The 21,490-nt window shown below is 41.6% G+C and overlaps 2 protein-coding genes across 3 annotated transcripts in view; one reads left to right on the top strand and one right to left on the bottom strand.

Annotated features, from left to right (window-relative positions):
- Positions 1 to 145: 145 nt before the first annotated feature.
- Positions 146 to 13,201, bottom strand: dnajc22 (DnaJ (Hsp40) homolog, subfamily C, member 22). Of its 2 annotated transcripts, none has more exons than XM_039010509.1 (5): positions 13,131 to 13,201; positions 2,300 to 2,936; positions 1,597 to 1,783; positions 1,105 to 1,210; positions 146 to 861 (listed from the first exon to the last, which is right to left on the bottom strand). In XM_039010509.1, exons 2-5 carry the CDS (start codon positions 2,856 to 2,858, stop codon positions 673 to 675), a joined length of 1,041 nt encoding a protein of 346 aa, XP_038866437.1. In that variant the 5' UTR covers positions 2,859 to 2,936; positions 13,131 to 13,201; the 3' UTR covers positions 146 to 672. The 2 variants fall into 2 exon arrangements, with proteins under 2 accessions (XP_038866437.1, XP_038866436.1); XM_039010508.1 differs by lacking the exon at positions 13,131 to 13,201 and adding an exon at positions 4,951 to 5,078.
- LOC120061021 (limb region 1 homolog-like protein) overlaps positions 5,588 to 21,490 on the top strand; it is a 43,042-nt gene continuing 27,139 nt past the window's right edge. Inside the window, exon 1 of the mRNA XM_039010507.1 lies at positions 5,588 to 5,834. Coding sequence (XP_038866435.1) covers positions 5,772 to 5,834 — 63 coding nt within the window. The 5' untranslated portion in view covers positions 5,588 to 5,771. The remainder of the gene's footprint in view (positions 5,835 to 21,490) is intronic.

Here is a 21,490-nt window from a genome sequence, read left to right as displayed (position 1 = left end):
CATCAAATGTTATAGCAATTTGGTCCCCGACTGCACAGTCGATGACGTGGCACGCAACCATTAGTTGAAACCTGCAACGTCTAGAGAAGACCATAACCTGATCAGTAGCTAGTGATTGCCGAAAACATCGATGCACAGGCTGTGATGTGATGTGGAAAACAGCAGATTTATTGAGGCACCAAAAAGTACATATTTTAAATCAGAAAGGTGTGATGTTTAGGTACTGGTCTAGAGAGCATTTTTCTATTATATTAATTGACAATCATTATAGTTGGCGTTCTACAATTCACCACAAGATGGCAGCAATTTATTTGTATTATTATAATAGAGCAACCTAAATATTGGAGTCACTATTATCAAGAAGTTGGATACAGAACATATATTTTAACATCAACCCCAATGTACAGCTGTCTAACAGCTTGAAATGGTTTACAATATTGCTATGCTGCTGTAATCCTGCTATAAGAACCCATGTGACATGTTTGTCTGAGAAAATAAAATACATATCATTAAAGAAAAGAGAGCAACCTGGCTACTACAAAAAGTAATATGCATCTAGAAAGTATCCCTTCTTGACTTGGATAAAACACATTATGACAGTTGATCCTGTGAGAGGACGACCAAGTCCGTGCCACATCATTGGCATTTGGGTTGACGGGTCGAGCAGGGAAATCATTTATTTCGATGATCAGGCTTCTGTCCTCTGAGCAGAGTCTCATAGGCTTCCTGGATCTGTATAAACATCTTCTGTGCCTCTTCCATCTTGCTGCCAGGGTTGTGGTCTGGGTGCCACACCTTCACCAGCTCTCTGTAGCTACGTGTTACCTCCTCCATAGAAGCGTCCTTACTCACTGACAACATCTGAAACACACAGACATATACAGCATGGGGCAGGCATAGTAGGGCATGCTCATTGAGATACAGAAAATCGAGCCAACCAGCAGCATCAATAGTATTTGACTGCATGTATGCTATTGTAGCCGCACCAAAGGCAGACACATCAATTGAATCTTGCTATGGTAACTACCCCCAGGGGCAGCAACATCAATGGTATCGACCCCTCTGCTATAGCTCAATGTTTCAATGTTACACAGTCATACTCACTTGCAGTGCCTCTCTCTCCCTCTGACTGCGCTCTGTGAGCAGTATCTCCAAAACTTTCCTCCAGCTCTCCTCCGAGGGGCCCCAGCCCGTGAAAGCACCCAGTATCCTATAAGTTTTAGTTTAGTTCAGTTTAGGTTCGAAAGATACTCATTATACATCGGACCAGAGGAGGCTGGTGGGATGACCTATAGGAGGACAGGATCATTGTAATGGCTGGAATGGAATTAATGAAAAGGTATCAAACACATCAAACATATGGAAACCACGTTTGACTCAATTCTATATATTCCATTCCAGCCATTACAATGATCCTGTCCTCCTATAGGTCCTCCCACCAGCCTCAGGACTAATCTTCCTGGGTTCATACTCAAACACATAAACAAGAACAAAATCCTATCCCTAAAATGATTCATTCAGCAACTTCTTAAACTTATATTTGTTTGTATGTTTGTTTGTTTGTGTGTTTCTAGTCACTTGTGGTTATGGTTGTACCTGTAGGGTAGCAGCAGGAAATACTCCACCACCGAGCGGAGCCAGGGAAAGAACCAGAACATGTCCAGCAGGGCTGCCACACAGTCAGACAGGTAGTAGAGAGTGGCTGTGGTGTTGTGGAAGATACTGTATCCCAGTGGAGCTGAGAATGCCAGCCAGACTAGGGCCAGACGGTAGAGACGAGGACCTATAGACAACAGAAACAGACACATATGGATACAAGTAACAAGATATTAGTAACAAGGAGGAGAATTGTTGATTCAGCGTTAGACACCAAGAGATAATTGTGTTTTTTATGACTGAAAGCATTGGAAGGGTAATATATTCTACTACTCTATAGATTTGGCAACAGTATCTGCATGTCTTCTGTTGTAATGGCCTCCAGGGGGCCAGCAACGCCAATTATTATTATTATTATTATTTTTTAACTAGGCAAGTCAGTTAAGAACAAATTCTTATTTACAATGACGGCCTAGGAACAGTGGGTTAACTGCCTTGTTATGGGGCAGATTTTTACCTTGTCAGCTCAGGGATTCGGTTACTAGTCCAACGCTCTAACCACTAGGCTACCTGCCGCCCCTACTTTATAGATAGTACTAGCTGTAAAAGGTCATCATAGGCAGGTTTGGATGGACTTTGGCCTATTGTAATAGTGGAACATAGTTGGTTGGAGATGTAAAATCATGGGCCATGGTCTACATACCCAGTTCTTGTTGACTCCCAGAAGGTGGATGGGTTTTGAACCTGCGGTGCTGTGACGCTGTGACGCTGGCAGCGATACTGATGGGCAGAGGGGAGATGGTGCTGCCATAGAAGATAGGGGAGGTGATGACACAGGCTATGAGGGTCTTGTGTAGGTCTGTTGTCTGCTCTCCCACACTGGAAACCAGGTGGACCCCGGCGCCCACACACAGCGGCAGTACAATCAGGTAGAAGAAACTCAGTGAGTTCAGGCCGATCAGTGCCACCGTTCCAAAATAGATCCCTACGGAAATCTGACCAGCAAATCTGGCAAAGCTCACAGGTGGAGGTCTGGCTATAGGATGCCTTTTGCTATCTCTTAACCCTCCTTCTGTCTCCCGGTTGGCTTCTCCCACGTATGCAGGGATACGAAAGAACTCTCTGGCCCAGCCAACTCCAAAGCCCCCAAGGGTTAGCATCCATAGCAGGGCATGGCTGTCTCTTCCTAAGTACAGGTGATGAAGGCCCAACGGTCCACCCATTGCCCATAAGGCATAGGTGACAGTCACACTTTTCGTCATGATGATAGGATGGATAGGATCTCAGTGGATCAATGTTTGGACTATAGAAGAAAAACAGTCATCCTTGAAGACGAGAGTCTGCAATTCATAAGCAAAATGTGGATTATTTATGAAAGAAGGTTAACGCAGTCACAGGCTGAAAGTAATGAGCAAAAACTATGATATACGAGAACATACACAGCATTCAGGGAAATACATACACGTCTTCATTGAAGGAAATAAATATGACACACATTGTAACTATGTAACAGTTATCATAGCCTAATTATGTAATTAGCACTGAGCAAAAATATAAACATAACATGCAACAATTTCAAAGATTTTACTGTCTTACAGTTCATATAAGGAAATCGATCAATTGAAATACATTCATTAGGCCCTAATCTATGGTTTTCACATGACCGGGAATACAGATATGCATCTGTTAGTCAAAGACACCTTTAAAAAATGTAGGGGCGTGGATCAGAAAACCAGTCAGTATCTGGTGTGACCACCATTTGCCTCATGCAGCGCGACACATCTCCTTCGCATAGACTTGATCAGGCTGTTGATTGTGGCCTGTGGAATGTTGTCCCACTCCTCTTCAATGGCTGTGCGAAGTTGCTCGATATTGGCGGGAACTGGAACACACTGTTGTACACGTCGATCCAGAGCATCCCAAACATGCTCAATGGGTGACATGTCTGGTGAATATGCAGGCCATGGAAGAACTGGGATATTTTCAGTTTCCAGGAATTGTGTACAGATCCTTGCGACATGGGGCCGTGAATTATCATGCTGAAACATGAGGTGATGGCGGCGGATGAATGGCACGACAATGGGCCTCAGGATCTCGTCACGGTATCTCTGTGCATTCAAATTTGCATTGATAAAATCCAATTGTGTTCGTTGTCCGTAGTTTATGCCTGCCCATACCATAACCCACCGCCACCATGGGGCAATCTGTTCACAACATTGACATCAGCAAACCACTCCCCCACACGACGCCGTACACATTACGCTGTCTGCCATCTGCCCGGTTGCCATCTGCCCGGTACAGTTAAAACCGGGATTCATCCGTGAAGAGCACACTTTCCAGCGTGCCAGTGGCCATCGAAGGTGAGAAATTGCCCACTGAAGTCAGTTACGACGCCGAACTACAGTCAGGTCAAGACCCTGGTGCGGACGACGAGCCCACAGATGAGCTTCCCTGAGATGGTTTCTGACAGTTTGTGCAAAAATGATTTGGTTCTACAAAACCAAAGTTTCATCAGCTATCTGGGTGGCTGGTCTCAGACGAAGAAGAAGCAGGATGTGGAGATCCTGGGTTGTCATGGTTACACACGGTCTGCGGTTGTAAGGCCGGTTGGACGTACTGCCAAATTCTCTCAAACGACGTTGGAGGCGGCTTATCGTAGGAAAATGAACACTCAATTCTCTGCCAACAGCTCTGCTGGAAATTCCTTCAGTCAACATGCCAATTGCACACTCCCTCAAAACTGTGGCATTGTGTTGTGTGACAAAACTGCACATTTTAGTTTGGCCTTTTATTGTTCCCTGCACAAGGTGCACATGTGTAATGAGCATGCTGTTTAATCAGATTATTGTTATGCCACACCTGTCAGATGGATGGATTATCTTGGCAAAGGAGAAATGCTCACTAACAGTGATATAAACAAATTTGTGGACAACATTTTTGAGAAATAAGCTTTTTGTGCGTATGGAACATTTCTGGGATCTTTTATTTCAGCTCATGAAACGTGGGACCAACACTACATTTTGCGTTTATATTTTTGTTCAGTGTACCTCTCTGAACATTTGTTAATGTTTAGGAATGTGAAGAACGAAGGGACAGAATAAGAGATAAAAGATAAATAATACACACTATTATTATAAACAGTTAAAACAGTACACTTTGGGTGCTACGGATCCATAACATGATGACAAAGCTGGACTGATAAGAACAAGAACATGCCGTTTTCATGGAACAAAATGAATCACTGCAGTATATCACATTCTCTATGAACTTACTGTTGATAGACCACAGAATGTACCCTTGATTAGACTTACATAAATATGATTTTGAGTTATTTTGTAAAAGACACAAACTTACGACACAAATCAATCTTGGCAGTACAAATTCTTCCGTGGTTTAGAGATTGTTATTGCATCAGTAATGGACTTTGGATGGTGACAATGAAGTTGATAGGCCTTCTGGGCCCTGAATAGGCACAATAAACTTGATTCACACTTCCTGGATAACTGCAATGATAAAACAGGCGTAAATATGGTAATTTGGGACAGAATACTTTCAATGTTTTAATAGTGGTGGAAAGTAAACAAATGTGTATACATGCATGTTCCTGTCAATATTATGCTTCAGAAATGTATGATTTTATTCTAGTAAAATACTTTGATAAAAACATCAGGGTTCAATTTTTCATGAAACAATGCTTGGACCAATCAGCTCAGAGCGAAGTTTCATCTGCCAATCACAATATACCCTAGGGAAATATTCAACCAATCAATACCAGATTTTTACATTTAATTGGAGAGGCGCGGTCCCCCCACCGCCACCCCTCCCATGTTGTGTTTGGAATTAACTGTGTTCTAATCTACTGTCATAAATGTATCCGTAAATTCGAATCTTGAACAAAATGTCAGCAAGGAAATACATCTAACAGCTCTCCCCTTTCTCCACCCCTGCCCACGGCCCGCCCCGTACGGTTATAGCGCACCGAGGACCCTGATGCTTGCTAGTGGAGTTGAAACAGGGGTACAATGACCGTAGTTTTGCAATTAGTTTAGGACAAATGTAGGTAGCTTGCCACAATGGTCTAACCGGCGACAGATGTTTTGTTGTTTTATCGCCTGGTCACCGCGCTTTTAGTCACGTTTTATTATATTTTAACCCATGCGTTATGGTTTCGTAGGATGGAAGTAGACGACGTGTCGGTTAGAGAACAACTTTTCCACAACAGAGTGCGAGAGACTTTTGTAAGTAATTTTAAACCTCATATAAAAGCATTTCAGCGAGATGTTCATCCGTGCTAACTACATTGTTAAAAGAGTTCTAACTATTGTGTTTGTTCAATGAAAACCATGCCATGGATGCAGTGGTGTTAACTACTTTTAAGTACAAATACAGAATTATTGTTTGTGGGGGTGTATCTGGATTCCGTAGGCTACTTTACTACATTCCTAAAGAAAATGATGTACTTTTTACTCCATACATTTTTCCCTGACACCCAAAAGTACTCGTTAAATTTTGAATGCTTAGTAGGACAGGAAAATGGTCAAATTCACGCACATTATCAAGATAACATCTCTGGTCATCCCTACTTCCGATATCTGGCGGACTCACGAAACACAAATGCTTCGTTTGTAAATTATGTTGGATTGTACCCCTGGCTAAACGTAAATGTTTTAAAACAAGACAATTGTGCCGTCTGGTTTGCTTAATATAAAGAATTAGAAATGTATACATTTACTTTTGATACTGAAGAATATTTTAAACTAAATGCTTTTAGGCTTTAACTCAAGTAACGTTAGTATTTTATAATAACTGTAGCCTTATGTTATTACGGGGTACTCTACGGGGACCCTTCAGCTGGTACTGTGTGTGTGCCTCCAGCTGGTCATTAGCTGAGGCATAGCCCAATATTGGACTAAAGAGCCTAAGGTTACTCCTTAGTCAAAGCACCTTACATGTTCTGTTTAAAGGGCGAATTGGCTCTGGAAGCCAAAACAGCCAAACGCTCCATCTAAACGTGAATTGATTTTCAATTGCGGTACGGTTCTAGAAACATAAATCCCTCTACTTTAATATCACATCAAAAATAATTTCACAAATGTACACTTACTGTACACCAAGTTGGGAGCAAGTCACTATTATTCGAGTCACAAGCAAGTCTCGAGTCACATTCTAAGAACGAGTCGAGTCGCAAGTTTTTTTTAATGTTAAGTCATACATTTTTTTTGATGCATGTAACAACTTGTTCAACTACAAAGCTTTGTCTATTTATTGAGGCAACCAGACTGCCCTTTTCATTATTTTGTCTACAACATATTTATAATAAGGGTTCCGTTGAGAAAATTGGACCTCCCTGAAATGACAATGGATAGCACTTACCATACCATCCCTGAGTGCTTGAAAAAACAACAACAAATGACCCTCCCCTATACCCAAAATAATTAAAACAAAGTGGATAGCAGAGAACATGTCTACCATTTACCCTTACTACTTGAACAGACCAGAGCCTTGGATGTGCAGTTGTAGAAACTGTTCTGTCCTGTAAGCATTTGGCTACATGGCAACGCAGGAATTCTGATGGTTGTGGGTACGTAGACCATCGTGGACAAGAGTAGGGGTGTAAAGATCTCCTTTATAGTAAAAGCATGGCAGAAATCTATCATTGTATTTGCAGGTCTGAGGGGGAAAAATGTAATAAACATTTCATGCAATTCTACTTCATTTTGCATATAAGCATAATCTTTTTGTGCCACACAAATGACTGAAATTACAGGCCAAGAATGGACAGAGAGGCCTATGTGTTCATAGTAGCATATTTCTCCAATGCCAAATCAGTGTCTCGTTTGTAATGAAATTGTCCCTGTCTGCAAATAATTACATCTGAGACATCATTAGGAATCTGAGCATGGTACTTTCAAAAGTTAGGCCTACATTTCCACCCCTGACACAGTATGCTTTAACTGCTGGCTACTCATCCGTGGCGTAAACCAATGAGAAGATCACACGTGTATCACCTAAAAGCTATCTGGGTTTAAACATCTTATATTGTACAGAAAGTGAATAGTTTAATCAATTGATGGTGACAGAATTAGATTTCTTCCCAAGCAAAGTACATATTCTGTCTCCTCTGCTATAGATGGTTGTAGCTGTCTCTGAATGTCAAAGAAATGAAACTTTGATATCCCCATATGCATCGTCTTTCCTGGGTATTATACAGCTTTTTTTTGTAGCACAAAGCATTGCGAAACAGCAAAGTTATAGATCACGTTATATAATAGGATCTGTTTTATTTTCTTAAATCTTAAGGTAACGATGGGTATGCCTGTGCTTTTTGCCATTTCCTTTGACTCCTCCTGAATTGCCACTGTAGGCCTACATAGCACAGCCATGAGTTAGGCAGCACACTAACACGTTTCTGATCAGCAAGAGCAAAACAAGCTGAGGCTCATGATCAAGACTATACATATTTTCTTTAACTAGGCAAGTCAGTTAAGAATTTGTTCTTATTTACAATGACAGCCTAGGAACAGTGGGTTAACTGCCTTGTTCAGGGGCAGAACGACAGATTTTTACCTTGTCAGCTCAGGGTTTCGATCTAGCAACCTTACGGTTACTGACCCAACGCTCCAACCACTAGGCTACCTGCGGCCCCAAAGACTAAGGAGATGATTGTGGACTACAGGAAAGGAGGACCGAGCACGCCCCCATTCTCAACGACGGGGCTGTAGTGGAGCAGGTTGAGAGCTTCATGTTCCTTCGTGTCCACATCACCAACAAACTAACATGGTCCAAGCACACCAAGACAGTCGTGAAGAGGGCACGACAAAACCTATTCCCCCTCAGGAGACTGAAAAGATTTGGCATGGGTCCTCAGATCCTCAAAAGGTTCTACAGCTGCACAATCGAGAGCATCCTGACGGGCCTCCGACCACAAGGCACTACAGAGGATGGTGCGTACAGCCCAGTACAGTACTGGGGCCTAGCTTCCTGCCATCCAGGACCTCTATACCAGGCGGTGTCAGAAAGGCCCTAAAAATTGTCAGACTCCAGCCACCCTAGTCATACTGTTCTCTCTGCTACCACACGGCAAGCGGTACCGGAGCACCAAGTCTAGGTCCAAGAGGCTTCTAAACACAGCTTCTACCTGCAAGCCATAAGACTCCTGAACATCTAATCAAATGGCTACCCAGACTACTTGCACCCCCATGTATATAAATTACTTAGACTAACATGTGCCCCCGCACATTGACTCTGTACCGGTACCCCCTGTATATAGCCCCGCTATTGTTATTTTACTGCTGCTCTTTAATTATGATACTTTATTTCTTGTAGGCATTTTCCTTAACTGCATTTTTGGTTAGGGGCTTGTATGTAAGCATTTCACTGTAAGGTCAACAACACCTGTTGTTTTTGGTGCATGTGACAAATAACATTTGATTTGAATATCCATTGCGGTGTGTAATGCAGCCTAGTTTTATTTACACCATCCCCGCTATTTTAGAAATATAACTTTGCTCTGTGCTTCTCCGAGCATGCACTTCGTAGCCTATAGGCTTTGGATTGTTTTGTGACCACACCAGACCATTAGGCAATAAGCATCAGAAAATGCATGCCTCCCTACTCCGTATCAAAGGCTTGGTTTGACAAGCTCTGTTTGCAGGAAAATAGCTGCTGGCTAAGGATGCTGCTGGGACACATGCAGCATTTACTTTTTCGCTCTTTACTTTAATGGCTGTTTGATCTGGCTTTTGAATTTAGAGTTTTTACCGGCGTCATGGTTTTGCCTTCGCCCAATGTTTTTCGTTCAGCTTCTACTCTCGACAAAAGCTTCTCCCGAGTGGGTATTACTCCTACTCCCGTTGTCTGCTGCACTGCTGTTTGGATCCCACCCAGCGATCTGTTCCCCATCTGCCCTGGTCTGTCTCCCCTGTCTGGTACAGGTACCCCTTCCACACTCGCATCCAAAACGCATGCACATAAGTACACACACACCGCAGACTTTGGACTGAACTGCAAGCAATTATTGTAGGATTAGATGGAATATATGCTGAAAAAAATATATAAACGCAACATGCGACAATTTCAAAGATTTTACGGAGTTACAGTTCATGTAAGGAAATCAGTCAATTGAATTAAATTCACTAGGTCCCATCTATGGATTTCACGTGGGTAGGTAGGCCACCCCCCCAGACCTGTCAAGTGGATGGGATTATTTTGGCAAAGGATGGGATTATCCTAACAGGGATGTAAACAAATTTGTCCACAAATTTGAGAAATACGCTTTTTGTGCATATGGAACATTTCTGGGATTTTTATTTCACCTCATGAAACATGGGACCAATGCTTTACATGTTGGGTTTATATTTTTGTTCCATGTAGTGCATTCGGAAAGTATTCGTACCCCTTTTAACACATTTTGTTACGTTACAGCCTTATTCTAAATGGATTGAATAAATATAAAATATTTGTCACATCAATCTAAACACAGTACCCCATAATGACAAAGTGAAAACAGATCTCATTTTGGGGGGCAAAATTTGAAGAAAAACTAAACAAAAATACCTTATTTACATAATTCAGACCCTTTGCAATGAGACTTAAATTGAGCTCCAGTGCATCCTGTTTCCATTGATAATCCTTGATGTTTCTACAACTTGATTGGAGTCCACCTGTGGTAAATACAATTGATTGGACATGATTTGGAAAGGCGTACACACCTGTCTATATAAATGTCTCACAGTTGACAGTGCATGTCAGAGCAAAAACCAAGCCATGAGGACGAAGGAATTGTCCGTAGAGCTCCGAGACAGGATTGTGTTGAGTCACAGATTTGGGGAAGGGTACCAAAAATGTTCTGCAGCATTGAAGGTCCCCAAGAACACAGTGGCCTCCATCATTCTTCATTGGAAAAAGGAACCACCAAGACTCTTCCTAGAGCTGGCCGCCCGGCCAAACTAAGCAATCGGGGGAGAAGGGCCTTAGTCAGGGACTTGACCAAAAACCCGATGGTCACACTGACAGCGCTCTGGAGTTCCTCTGTGGAGATTGGAGGACATTCCAGAAAGACAACCATCTCTGCAGCACTCCACCTATCAGGCCTATATGGAAGAGTGGCCCAACGGAAGCCACTGCTCAGTAAAAGGCACATGACAGCCCGCTTGGAGTTTGCCAAAAGGCAACTAAAGGACTCAGATCATAAGAAACAAGATTCTCTGGTCTAATGAAACCAAGATTGAACTCTTTAGCCTAAATACCAAGCATCACGTCTGGAGGAAACCTGGCAAACCTGAAGCGTGGTGGTAGCATCATGCTGTGGGGATGTTTTTCAGCAGCAGGGACTGGGAGACTAGTCAGGAAAGCTGAAAGGAGCAAATTAGAGGTCCTTGATGACAACCTGCTCAGGACCTTCGACTGGGGCCGAAGGTTCACCTTCCAACAGGACAACGACCCTCAGCACACAGCCAAGACAACGCAGGAGTGGCTTTGGGACAAGTCTCAATGTCCTTCAGTGGCCCAGCCGGACTTGAACCCGATCGAACATCTCTGGAGAGACCTGAAAATGGCTGTGCAGCGACGCTCCACATCCAACCTGACAGTTTAAGAGGATCTGCAGAGAAGAATGGTAGAAACTCCCCAAAACAGGTGTGCAAAGCTTGTAATGTCATACCCAAGAAGATTTGAGGCTGTAATTGCTGCCAAAGGTGCAACAACAAAGTACTGAGTAAAGGATCTGAATAATTATGTAAATGTGATATTAGTTTTTTTATTTTAATAAGTTGTTGCTTTGTCATTATGGGGTACTGTGTGTATATTGAGGGGGGGGGGGTCAATTTGATAAATTTTAGAATAAGGCTGTAACCTAACAAAATGTGGAAAATTAAGGGGTCTGAATACTTTCCGAATGCACTATGCATTTTAAACGTGTGAAAGCAAGCAAAGCACTCTCCTCTGGCATTAGGTTGGAGAGCGCAAGGTGTCTTTGCCACAGTAGTTCGTTTTAGCAACAAATTCCAAATGCATGCATCATAAGACAATTATCAATTTCGAGCAATTTTGACATAGCAAAAAAACAATGACAGCATGTTTGTGGCTTCTTCAGTTTACACACAGGTGTACGGCGACGCAGATAGCTAATTAGCCCATGTAGTCAACTATCTTCTGTCTGTTTTCCGTTAACAAGTGCTGTAACATGGAAATATGGCTGTGTGGGAACCCTATAAAGGTGTATATCATTTTAGCCTTTTTTTTGGTGGAAAATTGTTTCTCACCGATATGGTTCTTATGCTTCCAAAACCATTCCACAAGCGACACCTTTTAATTTTCAGGCCCTTAACAACCCCCCCCCCCCACGCCCACAGAAGACGGTTTCTTGCAATGACTTGTGTGTAATATAATGGTCCTCAGAGCAATTATCAAGGGCTAGCTGAGACACAGAAGGGTGACCCAAGAAGGAGACCTTTCTTGCATCTGTGGCCCTTTTTTCCCCCCCTGGGGCCAATGCATGCATTCAAAGGTCTTAACCCCAAGTCCCATTGCCAAGGGCCCCCTTCAAAAAAAATATGGGGGATTGGAAGTGATGCAGACAATCACATTGCTGGAAGCTACACTCTATCTGCAGTATTAAAGCTGATCAATCCCCCCCAAAAAATAATTGGTCTGGTTTAGGGCTGTGGTGGTCATGACATTTTTTTTAGCTGGTTATTGTCATGCAAAAGACTGCCAGTCTCATGGTAATTTGGCATTAATTAACATAAACATGTTTAGCCTCTCTAGGCCTCTGCATCCAAGCCAGATAACGTACAGTAGGCCGACTCCTGTTCTTCTGAAGTGTTTTTTTTTCTTCATATCATAATGTTTCTTTAGACCTGCCATCACAATAAATAAATGTTATTTTAGGTGTATATTAAATGGATTTATTATACTTTTTTCAAATGTAGTTGTTCCGAAGGAGTGCAACAGCAGCTTGTATGCGTGGAGGACTGGATGTTAAATGTGTTTATGGTAATTAATGCTCAATTACCGTGAGACCGGCAGTCATTTGCATGACAAGAACCAGCTGACACAATTTCATGACTGGCACAGCCCTACTCTCACGCGATACGGTTTTGGATCATTTGGACCTTAAATAATTTCTCACTGGTATGAAAGTTTTCAAATGCAGAAGATACACTTAGTGTACGCAGTTTAGCGAAGTTGCACCCGGCTGTATTTTGAGTAACACCTGCCTACGACCGGAAATGTGGAAAAGAATGGTCCAATGGAAATGCGAGAGGATGTCGTACGTCTGCTAGAGGATGTGTGACAGCCGGGTGCAACTTTGAACAACGTTTAAATAGAGCGTCGGGATTGTAGTTCACATGAAGCCAGCTGTGTTCCGTACCTTTTGCTGAGAACCTAAAGGGGGGGGTCCCCTTAGCTTCTCAAGAGCTTAGAATCTGAATTAAACACCCCGAACCTAAGTGGTAGAAACGAGCTAGCCTATGCCTCCTCTTCCAAAGCCTTGGTTATATAATGTAATGTTTGTGCTGTATTGAATTTACCTGAAATGTTGACACTTTGCTTCAGCATGTTCACTTCCCTGTGAGATGCTACCCTGGTCTGGCCTGTTGGCACTGTACAGCTGCTCCCAGCCTCCCGCTGAACTTCAGACCTGATTTAGTATTGCTACAACAGGGCACATGGAGACGACCCTTAACCCCACAAAGCACAGCAGTTCTCATGTAGACTTAGCTACACCAGAGCAAGCCTTGTTCCATGAGCCAAATAGATAATGGGTATATTACTTTAGGCACTGTACAAACTAACATCTGACCACATCTCATCTAATGACATGTATACTGAACAAAATTATAAACGCAACATGCAACAATTTCATTGATTTTACGGAGTTACAGTTCATGAGGAAATCAGTCAATTGAAATACATTTATTAGGCCCTAGTATATGGATGTCTAATGACTGCGAATACTGATATGCATCTGTTGGTCACAGGTACCTTAAAAATATGGTAGGGGCGTGGATCAGAAAACCAGTCCGTATCTGTTGTGACCACCATTTGTCTCATACAGTGTGACAAATCTCATTCGCATAGAATTGATCAGGCTGTTGATGGCCTGTGGAATGTTGTCCCGCTCTGCAATGGCCGTGTGACGTCGCTGGAACTGGAACATGCTGTCATACACGTCGATCCAGAGCATCCCAAACATGCTCAATGGGTGATAGGTCTGAGTATGCAGGCCATGGAAGAACTGGGATATTTTAACTTCTAGGAATTGTATACAGATCCTTGCGAGATGGGGCCGTGCATTATCATGCTGAAACATGGCACGACAAGGACTCCGTGTCTCGTTATCTCTGTACATTCAAATTGCCATCGATAAAATACAATTGTGTTCGTTGTCCGTAGCTTATGCCTGCCCATACCATAACCCCACCGCCGTTCTGTTCACAACGTTGACATTAGCAAACCACTTGCCCACACAACGCCATACACGTGGTCTACGGTTTTGAGGCCGGTTGAACGTACTGGCAAATTTTCTAAAACATTTGGAGGTGGCTTATGGTAGAAATGAACATTCAATTCTCTGGTAACAGCTCTGGTGGACATTCCTGCGGTCAGCATACCAATTGCATGCTCCCTCAACTTGAGACATCTGTGGCATTGTGTTGTGACACAACTGCACATTTTAGTGGCCTTTTATTGTCCCCAGCACAAGGTGCACCTCTTATGATCATGCTGTTTAATCAGCTTCTTGATATGCCACACCTGTCAACTGGATTAATTATCTTGGCAAAGGAGAAAGGCTCTCTAATAGGGATGGAAATTAATTTGAGAATTTTTGTTTGTGCGTATGGAAAATTTCTGGGCTCTTATCTCAGTTTATGAAAAATGGGACCAACACTTACATTTATGTTCAGTATATTTTTAAAACATTGCATGTTGGGAATCGGATATGTTGTCTAACACCAAGAACTCATCATTCATCCATGATTTCTGAACCACATTTTTATTAAGAGTTTCTCATTCCTTGAGACCCTTATACAGTCTACACACTGCTTTTACCAGGGTTTAAAAACATGGGTTCTCAAATTTGTTTCAAAAGTAACTCGGGGCGCATTATTTTAGGCTTCCAATGTTCTTGTAATTTCAGGACTGCATATTTATACATGACACTTTGGACAGTGATTTTTGGCGAGGTTGGAACTAGCCTAATGGGTGTAACCATATTTTTACAGCGCTCTCATAGAATAGCCTACCTCAAGACTGTTTTTAGAGGTGCTATATCTTAAGTGGACCCATCAGGGTGTTAAGTCAATATTTGTGGGTTGTTTGTAAGGCAGGAAATGAATAGGTGTGTATACAATGGTGCGTTTTCTGAAAACACATTTTTACAGTTTGCGTTGATGAGTGTCCCTGTTTTGAGACGCAACGGGGATTATTCCTTAAACGCAATCCAGACTTTACGCAAATGGACGATTTGGACCGCAACGGACTACGTGAATGTTTTTAGTCACAAAATAAACGTGTCCTTGTAGTACATTGCTCGGAGATTGGAAGGTAAATTCTAGGGTGGCATGTAGCCTAGCAGTTCAGAGCTTTGGGCCAGTAAACCGAATCCCCGAGCCTACCAGGTGAAAAATCAGTCTGTCCCCTTGACCACGACACTTAACCTGTCTGGCTCTGGCGTTCCGCTAGCGGAACTCCTCCCACATTCCACTGAAAAGGCAGAGCGCGAAATTCAAAAGATATTTTTTAGAAATATTTAACTTTCACACATTAACAAGTCCAATACAGCAAATGAAAGATACACATCTTGTGAATCCAGTCAACATGTCCGATTTAAAAAAAAATGTTTTACTGCGAAAACACCACATATATTTATGTTAGCTCACCACCAAATACAAAAAAGGACAGACATTTTTCACAGCACAGGTAGCATGCACAAAGCCAACCTAACTAACCAAGAAACAACTTCATCAGATGACAGTCTTATAACATGTTATACAATAAATCTATGTTTTGTTCGAAAAATGTGCATATTTGAGGTATAAATCAGTTTTACATTGCAGCTACCATCACAGCTACCGGCACAAATAGGACCGAAGCAGCCAGAGTAATTACAGACACCAACGTCAAATACCTAAATACTCATCATAAAACATTTCTGAAAAATCGATGGTGTACAGCAAATTAAAGACAAACATCTTGTGAATCCAGCCAATATTTCCGATTTTTTAAAAGTGTTTTACAGCAAAAACACAATATAGCATTATATTAGCTTACTACAATAGCCTACCACACTACCGCATTCATTCATCAAGGCACGTTAGCGATAGCAATAGGCACGATAGCGAATAAACCAGCAAAAGATATATAATTGACTAACCTTGATAAGCTTCATCAGATGACAGTCCTATAACATCAGGTTATACATACACTTATGTTTTGTTCGAAAATGTGCATATTTAGAGCTGAAATCAGTGGTTATACATTGTGCTAACGTAGCATCTTTTTCCCACAACGTCCGGATATTTTTCTGACACTTTTTCTGACACATATTCTGACCAAATAACTATTCATAAACATAACTAAAAAATACATGTTGTATAGGAAATGATACACTAGTTCTTAATGCAATCGCCGTGTTAGAATTCTAAAAATAACTTCATTACGACATCCAGCTTAGGTATAGCGAGAGAGTACCCAAAATCTGGGCGCAAACGACTAGTACAACATGTTAGACAGATATATGAAATAGCATCATAAAATGGGTCCTACTTTTGCTGATCTTCCATCAGAATGTTGTACAAGGGGTCCTTTGTCCAGAACAATTGTTGTTTGGTTTTAGAACGGCCTTTTTCCCTCTCGATTTAGCAAGCACACTTGCCAAGTGGCGCGAATCTCTCCATCGTCAACAAACTCAGAGAACGGAACACTGCAAAACTCCCGAAAAAATGTCAATAATCTGATTAAACTATATTGAAAAAACATACTTTACGATGATATTGTCACATGTATCAAATAAAATCAAAGCCGGAGATATTAGTCGTCCATAACGACAGCTTATCAGAAGGCAAATCCAGGTCCCTTCTCGCGCTCTCCAGAAAACAGGAAACTGGTGACACGTCATGCCAAGAGCTATTATTCGAGCCCAGATCAAGTTACACACTCAATTTCTTCTCTCACTGCTTGTCGACATCTAGTGGAAGACGTATGAAGTGCATCTAAACTAATAAATATCAAGGACTTTAATAGGCAGACCCTAGAACAGTGCATCGATTTCAGATTTTCCACTTCCTGTCAGGGAGTTTGCTGCAAAAGGAGTTCTGTTTTACTCACAGATATAATTCAAACGGTTTTAGAAACTAGAGAGTGTTTTCTATCCAATAGTAATAATAATATGCATATTGTACGAGCAAGAATTGAGTACGAGGCTGTTTAAATTGGGCACGATTTCCCCCCAAAGTGAAAACAGTGCCCTCTGTCCTCAACAGGTTAACCCTAATTGCTCCTGTAAATCATGCTGGGTAAGAGCTTCTGCTAAATGACTCGAATGTAAATTCCTTGCACAACGTCTGGGGAAGTTGTGTAGACAAAGCTCTATTTTACAACAACTTGCTTGGTTCAAATTTTCTCTTTTGCCACAATTGTTTCACAAAATAATTAACTCTCTACATACAGTGCATTTGAACCCCTGGACTTTTTGAGCATTTTGTTACATTACAGCCTTATTTGTTTTGCCCTCATTAAACTACACACACTACCCCATAATGCATAATGACAAAGCAAAAACAGCTTTTAGAAATGATTGCAAATTTATTAAAAAATAAGACTGAATTATCACATTTACATAAGTATTCAGACCCTTTACGCAGTACTTTGTTAACCTCTTGAAGCTAGGGGGCAGAATTTGTTTGGAAAAATAACGTTCCCATTGTAAGCTGCCTTTTTCTCAGGTCCAGATGCTAGAATATGCATATAATTGACAGAGTAGGATAGAAAACACTCAAGTTTCCAAAACTGTCAAAATATTGTCTGTGAGTATAACATAACTTATTTTGCAGGCGAAAACCTGAGGAAATCCAACCAGGAAGTGACTCTTATTTTGAAAAATCACTGTTCCATTGCCTGCCTTTCGTCCATTTTAAAGGGATATCAACCAGATTCCTTTTCCTGTGGCTTCCTCAGGGTGTGAACAGTCTTTAGACAGTTTCAAGCTTTTATTTTGAAAAATTAGCGAGATTTATCAAAATGCGTCAGTGGAGATACACGGATGTCCCTCATTAGTTGATGCGCGCGACACTCGTTGCTCGACATTTTCTTTCTCTCCAGTATTGAATAGTTTACAGTCCGGTTGAAATATTATCGATTATTGATGTTAAAAACAACCTGAGGATTGATTATTAAAAACGTTTGACATGTTTCTACGAACTTTACGGATACTATTCGTCAAGCCTTGATGACCTGCCTAAGGCTGTGGAATACTGAACATAACACGCCAAACAAATGGAGGTGTTTTGATATAAAAAATCTTTATTGAACAAAAGGAACATTTATTGTGTAACTGGGAGTCTCGTGAGTGCAAACATCCGAAGATCATCAAAGGTAAGCGATTCATTTTATTGCTTTTCTGGCTTTCGTGACCAATCTACATGACTGCTAGGTGTTCTGCTTGGATTGCTTTCGCTGTAAAGCATATTTTCAAAATCTGACACGACAGGTGGATTAACAACAAGCTAAGCTGTGTTTTGCTATATTGCACTTGTGATTTCATGATTGTAAATATCTAGCAATTTTTTTTGTATTTGGAGCTCTGCAATTCAGCGGTTGTTGGTGAAAATGATCCCGCTAAAGGGATCCATGCGTCAAGAAGTTAAAGTACCTTTGGCAGCCATTACAGCCTCGTCTTCTTGGGTATGATGCTACAAGCTTGGCACAACTGTATTTGGGGTGTTTTGCACAGCTATTTTCAGGTCTCTCTAGAGATGTTTGATCCGGTTCAAGTCCGGGCTCTGGCTGAGCCACTGAAGGACATTCAGAGACTTGTCCCAAAGCCACTCCTGTGTTGTCTTGGCTGTGTGCTGAGGGTCATTGTCCTGTTGGAAGGTGAACCTTTGCCCCAGTCTGAGCGCTCTGGAGCAGGTTTTCATCAAGGATCTCTCTACTTTGCTCCTTTCATCTTTCCCTTGATCCGGACTAGTCGCCAAGTCCCTGCCGCTGAAAAACATCCCCACAGCATGATGCTGCCACCACCATGCTTCACTGTATGGATTGTGCCAGGATTCCTCCAGATGTGACACTTGGCATTCAGGCCAAAGAGTTCAATCTTGGTTTCATCAGACCAGAGAATCTTGTTTCTCATGGTCTGAGTCCCCTTTAGGTGCCTTTTTGCAAACTCCAAGTGGGCTGTCTTGTGCGTTTTACTGAGGAGTGGCTTCCGCCTGGCCACTCTACCACAAAGGCCTGATTGGTTGAGTGCTGAAGAGATGGTTGTCTTTCTGGAAGGTTCTCCCATCTCCACAGAGGAACTCTGGAGCGCTGTCAGAGTGACCATCAGGTTCTTGGTCACCTCCGTGACCTAGTTCCTTCTCCCCGATTGCTCAGTTTGGCCGGGCGGCCAGCTCTAGGAAGAGTCTTGGTGGTTCCAAACTTCTTCCATTTTAAGAACGAGTAAGGCCACTGTGTTCTTCGGGACCATAGCAAAGGGTCTGAATATTTATGGAAATAACAATGTATTTTAAATTTACAAACATTTCTAAAAACCCTGCTTTTTCTTTGCAATTGTGGGGTATTGTGTGTAGATTGAGGAAAACAATTAATTTAATAAATTGTAGACAAATTCAAGGTGTCAATACTTTTCGAATGCACTTTTTATACAGCCTATCGCTTGTCATTGTCACCAATCCGCTTCAAATCACTTAACTTCAACGTCTGGTTTAGCTTGGCATTTGACTGCTGCATCAAATAAGCAGCATTGATAACCAAAAATAATCTCAGCGACCTTGTTCAAACAAACCAAACAGTGTAGTCCTATTAGAATCTCCCCCCGTGGTATTTTTTAGAAGTAATAACTACAGTGGCAAGAAAAAGTATGAACTCTTTGGAATTACCTGGATTTCTACATAAATTGGTCATTATCGGATCATCTAAGTCACAATAGATAGTGTGCTTACAATTTGTGTGTTATTAGTTAATTTTTCTTGTCTATATTGAATACATCTTTTAAACATTCACAGTGTAGGTTGGAAAAAGTATGTGAACCCCTAGGCTAATAACTTCTCCAAAAGCTAATTGGCGTCAGCTAACCTGAAATCCAAACAATGAGACGAGATTAGAGATGTTGGTTAGAGTTGCCCTGCCCTTTAAAAACACTCACAAAATGTGAGTTTGCTATTCACAAGAACCATTGCCTGATGTGAACCATGCCTCAAACGAAAGATCTCAGAAGACCTAAGATTAAGAATTGTTGCCTTGCATAAAGCTGGAAAGGGTTACAAAAGTATCTCTAAAAGTCAGTCCACAGTAAGACAAATTGTCTATAAATGGAGAAAGTTCAGCACTGTTGCTACTCTCCCTAGGGGTGGCCGTCCTACAAAGATGACTGCAAGAGCAGAATGTTTAATGAGGTTAAGAAGAATCCTAGTGTCAGCTAAAGACTTACAGAAATCTCTGGAACATGCTAACATCTGACGAGTTTACGATAAGTAAAACACTAAACAAGAATGGTGTTCATGGGAGGACACCACGGAAGAAGCCACTGCTGTCCAAAAACATTGCAGCACGTCTGAAGTTTGCAAAAGAGCACTTGGTTGTTCCACAGCACTATTGGCTAAATATTCTGTGGACAGATTAAACTAAAACTGAGTTGTTTGGAAGGAACATACAGCACACCAACATCAAAACCTCATCCCAACTGCGAAGTATGGTGGAGGGAGCCTCATGATTTGGGGCTGCCTCAGGGCCTGGGCAGCTTACTATCATTGGAAAAATGAATTCCCAAGTTTATCAAGACATTTTGCAGGAGAATGTTAGGCGATCTGTCCACCAGTTGAAGCTCAACAAGTTGGGTGACGCAACAGGACAACGACCCAAAACACAGAAGTAAATCAACAATTGTTTCAACAGGGAAAAAAATATGCCTTCTGGAGTGGCCCAGTCCTGACCTCAACCCAATTGAGATGCTGTGGCATGACCTCAAGAGAGCGGTTCACACCAGACATCCCAAGAATATTGCTGAAATGAAACAGTATGGTAAAGAGGAATGGCCAAAATTCCTCTTGACCGTTGTGCAGGTCTGATCTGCAAATACTGAAAACGTTTGGTTGAGGTTATTGCTGCCAAACGAATCCAAGGATTCACATACTTTTTCTACCCTGCACTGTGAATGTTTACATGGTGTGTTCAATAAAGACATGAAAACGTATAATTGTTTTATTAGTTTAAGCAGACTATTGTTGTGACTTAGATGAAGATCAGATCAAGTTTTATGAACAATTTATGCAGAAATCCAGGTAATTCCAAAAGGGTTCACATACTTTTTTCTTGTACTGTACATGAATCTAGCCTATTTTGAAATTTGGTGTCGCCCCCAAAACATTTTGCAGCGTCACACAACAAATACATTTGCAATCTTCTAAAGGCATAGTCATTCACAATGCTTTATTAAGAAGTGTAATCGACTACTGACCGTGTTACTTCTAACCTGTCCAAGCAGGAATACATGACTTAAAATATTGATATGCAACCTAATCCAGTGATTGTCATGAATTTTCGGTTGGCAATTTTGATATTTTAGTAATATTTTACTGTCAATAGGGCTTCAGATTTTTCAGATGAATTTTTTTTTGTTCAAAAGAGATGAATTGGTCTTAATCTTTATGTGAACTAAAATTTTATATAG

This window comes from Salvelinus namaycush, chromosome 16, assembly GCF_016432855.1.
Source record: "Salvelinus namaycush isolate Seneca chromosome 16, SaNama_1.0, whole genome shotgun sequence".
In the NCBI taxonomy this organism is placed as follows: Eukaryota; Metazoa; Chordata; class Actinopteri; order Salmoniformes; family Salmonidae; genus Salvelinus; species Salvelinus namaycush.
Note: the sequence above shows the minus strand (reverse complement) of the source record. Positions and strands in the feature narration are given on the sequence as shown.